General features: G+C 41.7%; 1 protein-coding gene across 1 annotated transcript in view; it reads left to right on the top strand.

Annotated features, from left to right (window-relative positions):
• The window catches only part of itga8 (integrin, alpha 8), a 42,189-nt gene extending 28,212 nt beyond the window's left edge, over nt 1-13,977 (top strand). Inside the window, exons 19-30 of the mRNA XM_084943010.1 lie at nt 671-738; nt 1,260-1,407; nt 2,069-2,161; nt 5,971-6,050; nt 6,538-6,618; nt 8,771-8,876; nt 10,016-10,174; nt 11,727-11,843; nt 11,955-12,068; nt 12,185-12,286; nt 12,374-12,496; nt 12,584-13,977. Of these exons, the coding sequence (XP_084799136.1) occupies nt 671-738; nt 1,260-1,407; nt 2,069-2,161; nt 5,971-6,050; nt 6,538-6,618; nt 8,771-8,876; nt 10,016-10,174; nt 11,727-11,843; nt 11,955-12,068; nt 12,185-12,286; nt 12,374-12,496; nt 12,584-12,673 (1,281 nt within the window). The 3' untranslated portion in view covers nt 12,674-13,977. The remainder of the gene's footprint in view (nt 1-670; nt 739-1,259; nt 1,408-2,068; nt 2,162-5,970; nt 6,051-6,537; nt 6,619-8,770; nt 8,877-10,015; nt 10,175-11,726; nt 11,844-11,954; nt 12,069-12,184; nt 12,287-12,373; nt 12,497-12,583) is intronic.
• Nucleotides 13,978-15,402: the final 1,425 nt, after the last annotated feature.

Genomic DNA, 15,402 nt, shown 5'->3' with positions numbered 1-15,402 from the left:
TTTCATTCAGTCATTGCTTGATTTAAAATGCTTGTCTTGGACACAAAAAGACTGACTCCCAAATAAAAACCATCTGATTCACCTAAAATCAACTTGGAGTCTATCATTTCCCGGAATGGGACAGCGCAGTTTACCTTTGCAGATGAAACTGTTATAATCTAGAGTTTGGAGCAGTATATTTACTTAATAAAAATAGCAAAAAACTAAGAAAGGCCCTGATGTACGCTAAGATCCAGCTCTAGGCCATTTTCAGACTTGGTATGATGGAAGAATATGCACTCATTTGGTTGCGCTCCCATGTGTGAATTGAGTTAAAATAAATATTAAGAAGCTTTTCAGCACTGAACTATGTTCACTGGAAACATGGATCATATGAGGTCATGGTGAAAAGAGGAGCATTGCCCATATTGTTTATCGTTTTTAATAAGAAGGATTTATTTTATTGTTTCCATTAAAATTAGCTCACTCAGTTGCACTTCCTTAAATTTTTGGACGTTAAGTGTCGTAATAAAACAAAACAGCAACAAACCGAGGACTATCATAGTAGCCACAGAGAGACAGAAGTCAACAAACCAAAGGCCTGTGTGAATGTGTATATGTTATATATAGAGCACCTGCATCCTTCCGTGTCCTCATCTCACTCCTCTCTTTGTGCCCCTCTTCCTCTCAGGCTTACATCCTCCTCGACTGCGGCGACGACAATATTTGTATCCCGGACCTCCAGCTCTCTGCCAGCATGTAAGACGCGGCGGCACCCTTTGACCTGAACTTCTAAACACCCAACACTTCAGACAGCCAAACGCAGGCACCCACGCACACAAAGCGAAACCAAAGCGACTGTGTCTGTTATTCCTCACACAATGCGCCAAGTTTACACTAAAGTTGCTCACATTATGGCCCCATTTACCACGGAGCGTGTGTTTGTGTGTGTGCTTGTGTGCATGTTGCATATGTGAATTAACCTATTCTCCACAGTGCTTCCAGCTGTTCGATATCTCCATGGCAGCATTATGCAAACATCCTGTCAGCATTTACTGACTGATTAACACACACACGCGTGCGCTGGTGGGGTTATTGTTGGGGTCGGAGGTACTGCATTCTTTGCAGCTGATGAGATTGCACATGTCCAGTCCTGAAAATTATTAACTAAAATTTACAGGAAAAAAAAATACATTTGTTTTTTATATTTAATTACAGCAAAGTGCTTTATTTCCTGCCTCTGCTTTTTTCTCTTCCTGCAATAAAACGCACAAACACAGGGACCGCACAGAGGTGGTGATTGCAGATGACAACCTGGTCATGTTGACCATCACTGCGGTGAACCGAGGAGAGGGAGCCTACGAGACAGAGCTCTACACATTGCTACCGCCTGAAGCTGACTACATCGGAGTAGAGCGCAGGGTGGAGGTAAATACTCACGCACACTCTTTTACACACATTGCACACAGATTTGTCTGACATCAATTATCCCAGTTTAATGTCAAGGGCCAGAAGGGTGGATGCTGAAAATAGATAAGACCAAAACTGCTGTCTCATCATCATTGAAGCCAAGTTCAAAAACTGGGAAGTGGGCTATTTGAGGCTTCAGTTACAGTCCAGCATCACATCCTGTTGTGTCTTTGTGGTTTGTGTTTGTTAGACATGATTAAGGCAAGGCTATCAGCCGGGTATGCTCTACTGGCAACAGCTCAAAAGCCCCTATTATGATTTACAAGCTGCATTAGTGACCACGGAAATGGATAGGGTCAACTTCTGTGTGCGTATGTGTGTTTACGTCTGCGTGTGTGTGTGTTTGCACGTGTGTGCGCTAATGAGTGTGTAATGGGGCTGTTTGATTGATGATATTGTTACTGTCAGAGCATTCATCACTCTTCCTCTCCTGTCCTCCCCCCTGCCTCTCTCCTTCTCTTTTTCACCCTTCTCACTCCCATCCCCCTTTGATGATGTTATACTTCCCTCCCTTTGTCTTTTCGCTCACCACTTGACTCTCACTGCTTTCTATTTGTCACTTTCATTCACTGTTCTTGTCCCACTCTTACTGTCTTTCCGTACCTTGGATCTCCTCTAGTCTCTCTCTCAGTTAAACTGTGAGTACAAGCTGATCAATGAGTCCAGGATGGTGGTGTGTGACCTCGGGAACCCGATGGTGGCCGAGACGGAGGTGAGTTCTCGCACGTAAGCGCAAACGCACACATAAACGTTTCAACAACACTCACGCTAAGAAGGCGCAACTGTTAGGCCTCAGGTTTAATTCGCCCTGATTGATGCTTTCCAGTGATTGCTGATGTTCACCTTGACCTCCATTCCACACAGTCTGATTCTCAGGGCTAGGCTTTGCATTCAGTCCAAGCGTGCATGTGTAGTAATAATCCATTTAGCTCGTGCGTGGCTGACACATGCAGGAAGCCAAGGCTTTGTAAAGTAAAGAGCGGTCCCATGTTACATGAAATTCTACCACTCAGATACACAGAGATGTGCTACAAAGCATGACATGTGTGTGAATGTGGGCTTTTGTTGTTTTTTTAAAGGCGTCAAGGCTGGCAGAGAGGTGCATTTGCTCTTTGGAGGTGACACATAGCATTCTGATAAATCAATTATGCGGTCATGTTTCACTGTTGGGGGAGGAGAGCATAACAAGAGCGTGTAAAAGGACAAGGCATGCATACACGTGTGTGTGTGTGTGTGTGCGCAGCTCTCCAGCTATCCAGATGTTTCCCATATTGAACTCTGCGCTTGCCCCATTGAACGTTCAGGAATCCATGAGCTGATGCAGAACATACCTCCATGTCCCCCGTACAGATTCTGGTTGTATTGTGCAGCTAAATAGTTCTCATCACTGGTGGTCAACCCTCTGCTGCATGAACAGAGCGATGAGTTAAGGGTACACGCCTGAAGGGAAGCAGTTTTTTTGGCTTTGGTATTTGCATTCATCTGCCTGCCTGCATCTCTGTCATCATTCTTCCTCTACTGGTCAAAATCTTAGTTTCAGTCATTTATCAATCAGTGGAGTCCTACTTTGAAGATATGTTTTTTGTTAGTGTTTCACAAAATTGCAGTGCTTAAATTACTGATTCGAGCAAAATATAAATGAAAAATACTAAATTAATTGATTGCAAGTTTTTGCTATAAGAGAAATGCAGTTATACACACATCATATTTATAGTAGCTGGAGGCTACTGGAGAGCATTAATGGAATGAGTAATGGCTGTACACAGTTTCCAAACCACAAAGTGATCTAACATAAGTATCAGTTCTAGCCACATCACATCAGAAATACAGATTTTATTTATAATGGCAATAAAAAAAACTCTCCCCACCCTAGCACCGTTGAATCCAGACTGATTTCAGGTTTAAAACACCCAGATGTATTCAGCTAACCGCTTTTGTTGCTCACATATATAAGGCAAAGGAAGAAATCTGAATCTTACATTTCACTTTAGTGGTTCACTCTTCTTTTGCACTACTTTTAGTTTCTGTCGCTCTCTTGCTTCATCTTTTTTTGTGACTACTCTGACACTGTGGCTCTTTTTCTTTTCCAAAGTAGAGTTTCTGCAGCTACTCGGTTTGTTCCACCATTTGGAAAAGAAGTCGCCAATTCCACATTTGAATAAAAACATTTGTTTTTCAAACAAACACACAGAAGTCTTAATCTCTCAATTCAGGTTTTTTTCAGTCTCATTGCCACAGTTGTACAAAAACATCTAGCCATGCAGTCGGTTTGCAAACATTTTGAAAGGGTGGCTCGTTCTAAAGAGCACACTGAAATCAAGCATGATGCTGTAATGGGATGTGACTGTTCAAACGCGTCAGTTCATGAGATTTTGTCCCTCCTAGATATTACATGATCATCTGTAAGTGGTGTTATGTGGTGAATGAATCCTCCCTTAGTTATGCTGCAATAGACGTAGGCGGCCGGGGATTCCCATGATGCATTGAGTTTTTCCTTTCCAGTCACCTTTCTCACTCACTATGTGTTAACAGACCTCTCTGCATTGAATCGTACCTGTTATTAATCTCTGTCTCTCTTCCACTGCATGTCTTTATCCTGTTTTCCTTCTCTCACCCCAACCGGTCGCACCAGATGGCCGCCCCTCCCTGAGCCTGGTTCTGCCAGAGGTTTCTTCCTGTTAAAAGGGAGTTTTTCCTTCCCACTGTTGCCAAAGTGCTTGTTCATAGGGGGTCATATGATTGTTGGATTTTTCTCTGTATCTATTATTGTACGATCTACTGTGCAATATAAAGCGCCTTGAGGCAACTGTTGTTGTGATTTGGCGCTATATAAATAAAATTGAATTGAATTGAATTGTTATTGCAAATTGGAACCATTTAGGAACCACAGCAACTCAACCCCAAAGTGGCAGACCACGTAAAGTTACAAACTGAGGTTGCCTAGTGCTGAGGCGCACAGTGTGTAAAAATCACCAACTTTCTGCTGACTCAGTAACAGCTCCAAACCTCTGACGTTAACATCAGCACACAAAATGTGAGCCGGGAGCTTCATGGTATTTAACCAAGCAGCTCTTGTAGCAATGATGAGTAGTAATGTGTACTTTTGTTCAGGTATCGTAGTTTAGAGTCAGGTGTGCAGGGAAAAAGAGAGGAGTGTGAGTTCAACGTGATCCATGATCTTGATTTTGAGTTTGTAAACATCAGTCACACTGTGACATAGATCGAATGTTCTTGATGTTATTAACATTCACTTCAGGCATGCCTCACAGGCCTGAATTCAAGGGTCCTTCATCTTAACCATTTTGCATATCAAACCACTTTTAACCACCCAGCTGGTTGCTCAAAGTTTGCACTTTCATCCGTCTTTAAACACGGTCGCTACAGTCAGTTGAAATTTTAATAATAGTGACCACCTTGTGATGCTGACAAGAAGTATTACAGTGTCAGTGGAAAACCCTCAAACCACTTCATTGGCATAAACCACTTCTCACTCTGTCGTTCCAAAGAATCATTGTTCTGTTAAATTATGAGCTAAACACACTGCGCGAAGCGTTGTGGCTGCCAAACACAGGAGCCGAGTATTTTAGCCAAGCTGCAGTTTTTGGAATACACAGAGTGCGCTGACGTAAGGCAGAGAATATAACAAAGATGCATTGCTTTGAGAAGGTTTAGGTGGATGTTTTGAAGATTTTCTGCACCATGAAAGCACAACCCATTTTCTAACCGACCTAAATTCAAGCTGACCACAGCGACTGAAGGACAGTACTGCAAACATTAACTCCCAGCTTTCAACCACAGAGTTCCAGGTGCCCTAAAGACAGATTTTTAGCTTCACCCTCTCTGAAACGGGAGGTAAAAGTGACGACTTCTCTCCAAATGGTTTGTTCTCACTTGGTGCCTGTCTCTGTAGAGCTTCTCTGCCTTGCTCATCTCTCACATGTGTATCCATAAAGATAACTTGACTTTGTAGTCCCACACTCCACCATCACTCCCCCTCTCCTCCCCCAGGCCTGCCCCTTGAAGCGCACGTCTGCATGCTGTCATTTTCCTCTCTGATCCATGTGCTTGACCTGTTGTTCAGCAGAACTCACATACCCGTGCACACACATGCGCACGCTGCCATGCCATCGATGATGAACTAATTCCTGCATGTGTTTCGAGTTAGTCCAGAGGACAGAGGATTTAAACTGAGGAGACACAAGAAACTTAACTGTGGCTTTTATGTGTCTGTGTGTCTGTAGTCTGGCTTTTTTCAGATTTAAGAATCTTGCGCGCTATCAACACACACAACTTTGATAATCTGCCTTTGAGAACCCAGAAAGAGATCTAGTTAACGCCGGCTTTACTCTCTGTTACTGGTCACTTTAAAAAAGAATGTGACTTTTTATGTACAGATGGGTTTTATTTCTCTGTCATCTTTCTTTAACAGCCCCTGCCCCAACACCCATTCTTTCTGTCATGTTTTTGATCAGTTCAACCTGTTTTTTGTGTGTTTTTTTTACATGCTCCTGCCCTCACCAGCTGTCTGTTGGCTTGAGGTTTTCAGTCCAAAGGCTAGAAGATGCTGGACCAAAAATCAGCTTTGAACTACAGATCCACAGGTGACACACCCACCAGCAGTCATGCTCATACCCCCCCCCAACCATCGTCACTGTTTCTGTCTCTTTCATACACGCACAAAGAGCCGTTTGTGTTTTTGTGTTTCATCTGATCCATGTAAATACGTTTCGTGTCTGTCCCGATCATGTTGCTGTCTGTGGTTTGATGAAACTAACCGCAGACGCAGAAAAATACAGATGGCCCCGAGGAGCTCCAGACAGGAGACAAGCTCTACACAAGATGCCCACTGTGTGCTTAATAGCGTTATTTTCAATATCTCACATCGCTAGATGCAGATGTTTGACTTTTGCAATCCCCCTGCTAGGGGAATTCTTGTCAGAGTCATCTGAACCTGAAAATCCGGCTTTATTATGAGTTCATCTTGAGTTTTGGTTCTATTTGCACTGTATCAAAGCCTCACTGGAAATAATAAAATCAGTTTGTTCTTTTTATAGTTCTTTTATTTTAACCGTATGAATGTCTCCACAGCTCCAACAAAGATAACTCCGACAGCAACCTGGTCAGTTTGAATCTGTCTGTCACCGCCCAAGCTCAGCTTGATTTACGTGGGTGAGTCAACCATTGCTTAAGTCTCTGAGACACGGTCGCCGAATGCTTTGTTGCCTTGAAACAAAACATTATTCTAATTATCCTAAAGATAATTTGTTAATATGACAATCTTGTTTCAGGCTAAACTTCTTTATTTTTATTGTAGGATATTATTAAAATGCTTGAATTTGTGCTCCCTGTTCATCTGCAGATAAAAACAAAGAGCATAAAAACACATCTCTAGTCATAAATCTAAGCTAATCACGTGCACATGGAAAACCTTGGAGCCGCTGGCATGTTCATGGATTCCCGTATGCCTGCTGATGCACACAAGCGCACACACCACACACACACACTTCAAAGCTTGGAACCTTGCTTGTTGTTGTTTGGGTGTGGTCAGCCGTACACACAAACACAGCGGGACCTGGTATAAGCAAGACGAGGGCATGCTCCTATGTTTGCACTGTAAAAATGTCCCTGCTCAGATGAACATTTAAAATTTAGCAATTCACATTTGAATTCTCTGTTATTAGTGGGGGTGGTGTTTGCTTCAGTCTGATGCGATGTCTACTTTAATCCTGGAATTAAGTAAGATATTTTAATTAAGCTCATCATGGAGAGCTGCTGTTTGCTAAACTGGCTCAGTTATGTCCACTTAGCTGCAAACATTATGCCCACAGTGGGGGATGTAAACATTTTTGCCCACTTAGCTTAGACTACCATGAAATTATCAGAATGTCATCATCAAGAGGCAATTATAGCCTACAGTACTGACATTTCCACACCAGAAAAATCTTCAAACATTTTACTATTTTATATATACATATATATATAAAACTGCACTAACAATGCCACTTCATTAGGTACATCTTGCTGGTACCGGGTTGGTTCCTCTTTTGCCTCCAAAGCTGCTCTAATTCTTTATGGCATAGATTCAACAAAGTGCTGGAAACATCCCTCAGAGGTTTTTGTCCATATTAACTCGATAGGATCACATAGTTGCTGCAGATTTGTTAGCTGCACATCCGTGATGGGAATCTCCCGTTCCACCAAATCCCAGAGGTGCTCTGTTGGATTGAGACTTGGTGACTGTGTCGACCATTTGAGTACAATGAGCTCATTGTCATCTTCAAGAAACCATCTGACATGATTTGAGCTTTATGACGGTGTGTTATCCTGCTGGAAGCAGCCAACAGAAGATGGGTACATCGTGATCATAAAAGACATGCTGTAGTACTGTGTTTACTCAGTACTACGGGGCCAAAAGTATGCCAAGAAAATATCCTCCACACTATTACACCAGCACCACCAGTAGCCCAAACCACAACAATTCAGGATGGATCTAAATTTTTAAATTGTTTACAACGAATTCTGACTCCACCATCTGAGTGTTGCAGCAGAAATCGAAACTCATAAGACCAGACAACACTTTTCCAGTCTTCTTTTATCCAATTTTGGTGAGTCTACGCGAATTGTAGACAGGAGTGGGACCTGGTGTGGTCTTGTGGTCCAAGGTTCATGTGCATTCAAAGATGCTCTTGTGCAAAGCTTGGTTGCCACAAGTGGTTATTTGAGTTACTGTTGCCTTCCTATCAGCTTCAAGGAGTCTGGCTGTTTTCTGACCTTTGACATCAGCAAAGCTCACTGGATTTTTTCTCATTTTGGACCTTTCTCTGTAACCTTAGAGATGGTTGTGTGAGAAAATCTGGCACCAACAAACATGCCTCATTCAAAGTTGCGTAAATCTCCTGATCCTCAGTTTCAGCTTCACCGAATCGACTTGGCTATGTCTGCATGTCTAAATGTGCTGAATTGCAGCACATGTGGGGTTGCCTGATTAGATATTTGTGCTAACAAGCTGTTGAACAAGTGAACCTAATGAAGTGGCCAGTGAGTGTATGTTAAAACTAAGGTAGTTAGTATTGGTGCTGCACCGTATAATCAGGCAGCATTGTCAGGGATATTTTAAATGGTCTGTTCTTGTCATATTTAGAAATAAGAAAAATACAAATTTAGAAAGTTCCCGTTGCCTTTAAACACAATATTTCTAATAAAAACTGAAAAGTATTAAATCAGGATTTATATGTGCAAATGCACTTAGAAAAAGTCCAAACCTATCCATGTGTATATGCATTATTATCACCACACTGTTTCTCTTCTCTCTTCTCTCCAGGGTGTCTCATCCCTCTCAGGTGGTGCTGCCATTCCCAAACTGGGAACCGAAAGAGAAGCCCATTAAAGAGGATGATGTTGGACCACAAGTCACACACATCTATGAGGTAAATTCCCTCCCTTACACTGAAACACAGCTGGGCAGTCTAATCAGCTGTGAGGAAATGAACAGGATGAATTTGTAGATGAAGAGATTGAGAAATGGAAAGGTGAGCTATTTTGTGTTTATTGTGCTGTTCAGAAAGTCTCGTCTTGGATGAAAAGAGTGGAAAATAGGTGTGGAAACTTGTGTATTAGGCCACATCAAAGGGTAGGGGCTCTGCAAGATGAAGGACACAGTAAAACCAGTAGCTCTATAAAGAATTAAACTCTGGCTGATCGAAGGTCTCCAGCTGAAGAGCAATTACTGCTGCAAAGGCAGGAAAAAGCAAGACAGCGGGAACCAGGAGCAACGAGGAAACAAGGCGAGCAGGGAGCATGGATGCAAACATTCTTAACTGGGGTCATAGTGTAATAAATAATAATTATTAAGAGGAAAAACAAGGTCAAACAGGATAGTGGGGGGGGTGGCAGACAGGCCGGCGACACTTAACAATAGGGGCATGTGCATACGTGCATCTGTCTCCTATACATGTGATTTCTTTTTATTTTAAATGGATGGCAGCTTCAATGAACCGGAGCGCTGTGGTGTCTGGTCTGTCCCGCAGCTGATAATGATTTTCATTTGCCGTACTTTTCCCAGTGGGCAGCTGCTTCTAGTTAGAGAGGACAGAGGGGTTTTTTTTCTTTTCCTCTTGCAGAATTCCTTCCCTGCAGCAACAGGATCATGTCCTGTTTGGATGACTTGCTTCAGTGTTAATGACCGTGTGTATATGTGAGGACATATATATATATATATGTGTGTGTGTGTGTGTGTGAGAGAGAGAGAGCGATAGACAAAGAAAGGGGCGAGTACAAAAGAGGGTTTATTGAATTGATGGTTCATTTAAGCTCATAATTCAGTCATCCTAAATTAGATGTGGAATGATGAAGCTGGTGATGGTGAAGGTTTTACTTGTCTTGTATTTCAATCCCGAGAGACTCAAGGCTGCATTAGTATTATCTTCATTATTATGAAAACACAGGTGGCCCGTTTCATCATCCCACAGTTATGATAACCTGATTAGAGCTTTGGCCGCTTGAGACCGAGGCCGGAGAATACTGACAAGTCTCGCTGTTTTTTCTGCCGCCTCGCTCTCACCCGCAGCTCCATAACTCCGGTCCCAGCAGCATCAGGGAGGCTGAGCTTCACGTTGGCTGGCCGTCTCGCTTCCGCGATGAGAACCTGCTGTATGCCATGGAGATTAAAACTGACGGACCAGTGAGCTGCCGGACAAACACCAGCCTTAACCCGCATGGTTTAGAGGTAACATGAAATATACAGTGCGCAATACACAGAGCACAACACAAGTATGCAGCCAAAAAACAATCTCAAGAATGACATGTGGGTGTTTTGCTTTTAATAAGAATGAGTATGTTTGCACATTGTGCATTTCTAACTGATCATTTACAGCACTTACTCATACAAACCGGCTTAGGTACATTTTTTTATTTATACCATTAGTTATATCTTTTTTATCCCTTAATGGCACCATTTATGCCGCTCACTCCAAATTATTCTTGTGTTCTTTGTGTGTTTTTTTCACCCAATAGGCTCCATACAAGTAAGATGCATTGTTATGTTTACAAGCAGAAATGAGAGCTGGAATCATTTCCGGTATCTATGATATCACGCGTAGGATAATTGGAAAAGAAAACATGGAGTTATTTGAAAATGTGAATGAATCTATGAAAACAGCAGCATGTGTCAGATCCTCTGAGGAGACTGATTACAGTAGTTACTTCTTTCACCTGACTGCGAAGTGTTATACCAAGATCGCACAAGCAAAGAGATTCACATAATGTTCTCCAAATTCCTTCTATGTAATTGGTGTCTCAACATCAGTGTTACTTACAGTCGGTAAATCAGTTAGCCGTGCATCTGTGGCTTGTTTTCTGAGTGCCATCTCTGGGGCAGAGATGCTAATCACTGAGCTGCAGGAAGATAAAGGCATACCTGTTGTTGCTATCCTTTGCTTTCTTAGCTGATGTAAGAGTCATAGTAGTTTCATCTCCTGCACAACTGGTCCAGTTTTTAAAATGTTTAAATGTAATTATACAGTGAAGACAAACACCTAGAGGAGAAACCATTCTGGCTCTTTATCTGTAATCTCAGAGTTGTGACTTCAAGAGTCTCAGGTTGTTCGCTCGTGTCTGCTTTTCGCTGTTCTCAGCTTCATGGTATGACCAGGAAATTAAATTGTTTTCAACCCTTCAATCGACTAAAGATCAGCGATGAGATTTCTTAACATTTTGCTTTTTTTATTCCTCTGCTGGAGGTTTTGCGTAATATTATTATGTCTTCTAAAACATCTTAGAAAATCCTAAAAAAGGCCGCAGTGAAACAACGAGTTTTAATAAGGTGTCTGGACTGACAGAATACACTAACACATGTTAGAGTACGATTAAATTGGCACTATGAACTGTAAGCACTGAAACAGACAGGGCAAGTTAATTTACAAGGTACCTTTCATACAAGAAGGCAGACAATTTTAGTTATATAGCGCCAAATCACAACAACAGTTGCCTCAAGGCGCTTTATATTGTAAGGTAAAGACCCTACAATAATACAGACAAAACAGAGAAAATCCTAACAATCATATGGCACCCCGTGAGTAAGTGCTTTGGTGAGTGTGGGAAGAAAAAACTCCCTTTTAACAGGAAGAAACCTCCAGCAGAACCAGGCTCAGGAAGGGGCAGCCATCTGCCGCGACCAGTTGGAGAATCATATATCAAATTTTCTTTTCTTTCAAATGTAAAATGATCATTTTTACTTGCTTGAACAATAAGTATTGATAACATTTTCCCGTTTGTTTCAGATCTCCACTCTCCAGGACACACCAGAATTACTGGGCTTCCTGAGGAACACCAGCAGTCCTCCTCACCGCCACAAACGATCTATCAGCACCGCTCAGGATTACAGCAATAAAACCTTGGTGAGCCAACTGTAAAGTCTCTAAAGAAAACAAACTAAGCCAAATGTTCATTAGCCATTCACAGGTGTTTGATATATTTCTTCTCCCTCCACCAACCCTCTCCTTATGCAGAACTGCACTAATGTCTCCTGTCTGAAGATAATGTGTGTGGTCGGCCGGTTGGATCGCGGGCAGAGTGCTGTGGTAAAGATCCGATCGCGACTCTGGGCGCACACTTTCCTGCAGGTCAGTTGATTTTTTTGTGTTAACTTTGTGTTTTACTTTAATCGCTCAACTCACTCAGCAGGAAGGTCTGATATGTAACACGCCACCTTTAAAATAATAACTTTTTAATCTTAAAGCGGCGTAATGACCCCTACATTCTCAACTCTACCGTGTCCTTTGCGGTCACATCGATGCCTTATCGCATCCAACCCGCCACGCTGCCTCAGCACAGAAGCGCGGTATGATAAAAAGCAATAAAAATGAGTCTTTATGCCAAGCTTTGAGAAATAAGGAAAAATTTATAGACAGTTTTTTTTTCCCTGCAGATGGGGACTCTGGTGTTATGGGGGACTCCTGATGTATCATTCGCTGTTCCTCTCTGGGTCATCATCTTGGCCATATTGCTGGGGCTGCTGGTCCTGGCCATCCTGACATTAGCCATGTGGAAGGTACATACATCATCCACTATCCTCAGAACTCCTTGTGGTAGTTTAATTATTAAAAACTCTACTAACTGGCTAATGTGATTCCCTCAGTGTGGTTTCTTTGACCGGGCGCGGCCACCTGCCGATGATGACATCTCTGACCAGGAGAAACTGACGTCTGATCAAACAGGTGATGCATAAGACATGACAGCTGCTGGTTGTAAGACAGCGGTTTGGGAGGGATGCGCACCTTCTGAATGACTTAAATCAGATCTGGGATCTGTATTAGTCGGGACCTACATTCCTTGGCTGGAGGTCTCTCTGTGAATCAACCGGACTGAAAGGACAAACTGAAAACTGCAGCTCCACACAGACTGGGACCAAAGCAAAGTTGGACCAGCACACTTAACAAGCTCAATCACACACACATGTCTTTTGTTTATAGATTGCGATGAAGCACCAGAACTGAAGACAGACTGGACTTTGTTACCAAAACAATGCTTTAAATGTGTTACTGCACATTTTTGTTTGAGTAACAGAGAAAGAGACTTTAGATCTATGGACAAGTGCTGTTGTGAGTGTGTGTATGTGTAAGTCGGTGTGTGTGCAGGTACTGTACATACGTGTCTAATAGGTGTCACTTGTGTCATTCAGTTACTGATGTCTATCACCACCAGATTTAATTTATCCAAGTTCACACCCACACACACATGAGATGCAGCCACATGCATAAACAGAAAGGGCACAAAGTTGAAGTGTATATTTATGAATGTATGTGCAATAATTTGAGAGTTGTGTGATACTTAAGCTTGTTTACACTGGCATTATTTTATTAGAGCTTAACGTTTCCATTGTTTGTGTGCATACTGTAAGTGATTAATTGTGATATTATTGTTGCTGAATGGAGCGTTTCTTTAGACTGATTTAAGCCAACACGTAACAATCAAAAAGAGAGGAACAAAGCGATACCATTAAGAACAAAATAACTTATTATTTTCTTATAGTGAGTATAGAATTTATCTTCGAGGAACAGGCCGCATATTCACGGCTGAAGCGCTGTCCTGATAATTAGTTTTGTCTGTCATGTTGGATGTTTAAAAAAAAAAATAGCGGTTGACAAGACTTCAAAAACTTGCTGCAAAGCCACAGTCCGTATCAGAAACGCAACGCAGTCCGAGACAGAGATGGTGTACATTACTGCGTGCACTGTGTATTACTTAACAGTGCGTTTAATGTTTGTTAATTATCTGTATCCTGCACAGACATGCAGAACAAAGCAGTGAGAACATCAGCATTTCCCTGAATTAAAATCTAAAAGTTAACGTGTACGTTTGAGCTGTTTCCGATTTTTGTATCGCCTGGGAAGTTTTATTAGAATAAAGTGTTGCTTGATTACTGATTGATTGCTGAACTTCACATTGCCGTGTCCGCTTACAAGTTAAAGAAATAGTAAATGTATTTTCTGCAAAGTGCACAGAAAACCAGTAAAGAACTTTTGTACATGATAGACTGTGTACAATAGCTTTGTGCCTTGTCAAAGGAGCAAGGTTAACAAGTTCATTTTCCAATATGACAGCCTCTGCAGTTCTTTACAAAGTTTTAAAGAAGTTTTGCACCCAAGGATAATAAATAAATTGGGTATTTCAGTCCTCTGTGTTTAAGTCGACTGTCTCCAAATCAGAGGAAGGACTCTTGCTCCCCCAGGTGGTGGAGTGTAGAAGTGTCTGTGCAAAGAAACTGTTATCTAAGGAAACACAGTGCCATCTCGTGCCGTGCATTTGCCATACACCTTCTGCATAGAGGATAATGATGGCATGTAAAGGGCTTTATAGTTCATCCATCCATTTTTTTAATACTCCATTTATCCAATTCAACAGGGCGCATATAGACATTTGCTCTCACTCACGTTAACACCTACGATCAGTTTAGAATCGCTAATTAACCAAATGCATGCAAGTCTTTGGTCTGTGGGAGGAAGCCAGAGTACCTTAAGACAGCCCACAAAAGTGCGGGGAGAACATGCAAGCAACTCCCCCTTTATAGTTCATTTACAGTTATTTACAACACTCTGTGTCAGAGGTGTCCAACATAAGGTCCAGGGGCCTGCGGGGCGGCTTTGGTAAAAGTGGAGGAAGGCATAAACTTTGGATATTTAAATGTATTTTCATACATTTTGCATCGTCCCTTCTGAAGACCTCACCTATGGCCTCTCATACTGAACCAAGTAAATAAGTAATAGATAAACAATTAAATTACAGAAAGTTCCTGTTTTGTTCCTTTATCTAATATAGAAATGTGTGTTTTTACAGTTGCTTTAAAAAATAAATTTCTGTCATTTTCCATGTTTATTTCTTACAGTTTAAGGCCAAAAAGCCGTACTGAGAGACTTCTTTCATTTACTACAGCAGCATTTCTTTATCACATAGAAAGATAAAGATTTAAGTGGGTGTGGCTAAGAATGTAAAATTAGTTTGATGTACAGACACTCTGTATACAGTTTATTTTTCCAAAGCTGATTTCTTCATTGAAGTTTCTTACCTTGAAGAGGAAAACACATCTGTTGAGAGTAGTGTTGCTCCTTGGAGTTTCTCCATTAAGGAGCAGCAATTTCAAATTTACTATACTACAAGTTCTCGGTTTTCAGGACACGAAGATGTTCCTGATAAAATATCCTGCAAGAGGTAAATCTGCTCATTTAATATGAATGTGTGCATGTGCTCAATATGAACTGAGACTTAATGGGCAGCCACACTAAACCCACGCTATTTGGTGTTTTATGAGAAAGAAACGAAATGGGATTTTATTATTTAGCAAAGATTTCGGCAATCACAATCTTCAAAGAGCTTCTCTGCAGCGCTGTGACTGCTATTCAGAATATGAAAGATCGTTGTCAGAAATATCAAAGCAGGAGAGTGGAAGCGAAGGCGTTA

This window comes from Perissodus microlepis, chromosome 11, assembly GCF_051167445.1.
Source record: "Perissodus microlepis isolate ML-2025 ecotype Zambia chromosome 11, ASM5116744v1, whole genome shotgun sequence".
Classification (NCBI taxonomy): domain Eukaryota; kingdom Metazoa; phylum Chordata; class Actinopteri; order Cichliformes; family Cichlidae; genus Perissodus; species Perissodus microlepis.
Note: the sequence above shows the minus strand (reverse complement) of the source record. Positions and strands in the feature narration are given on the sequence as shown.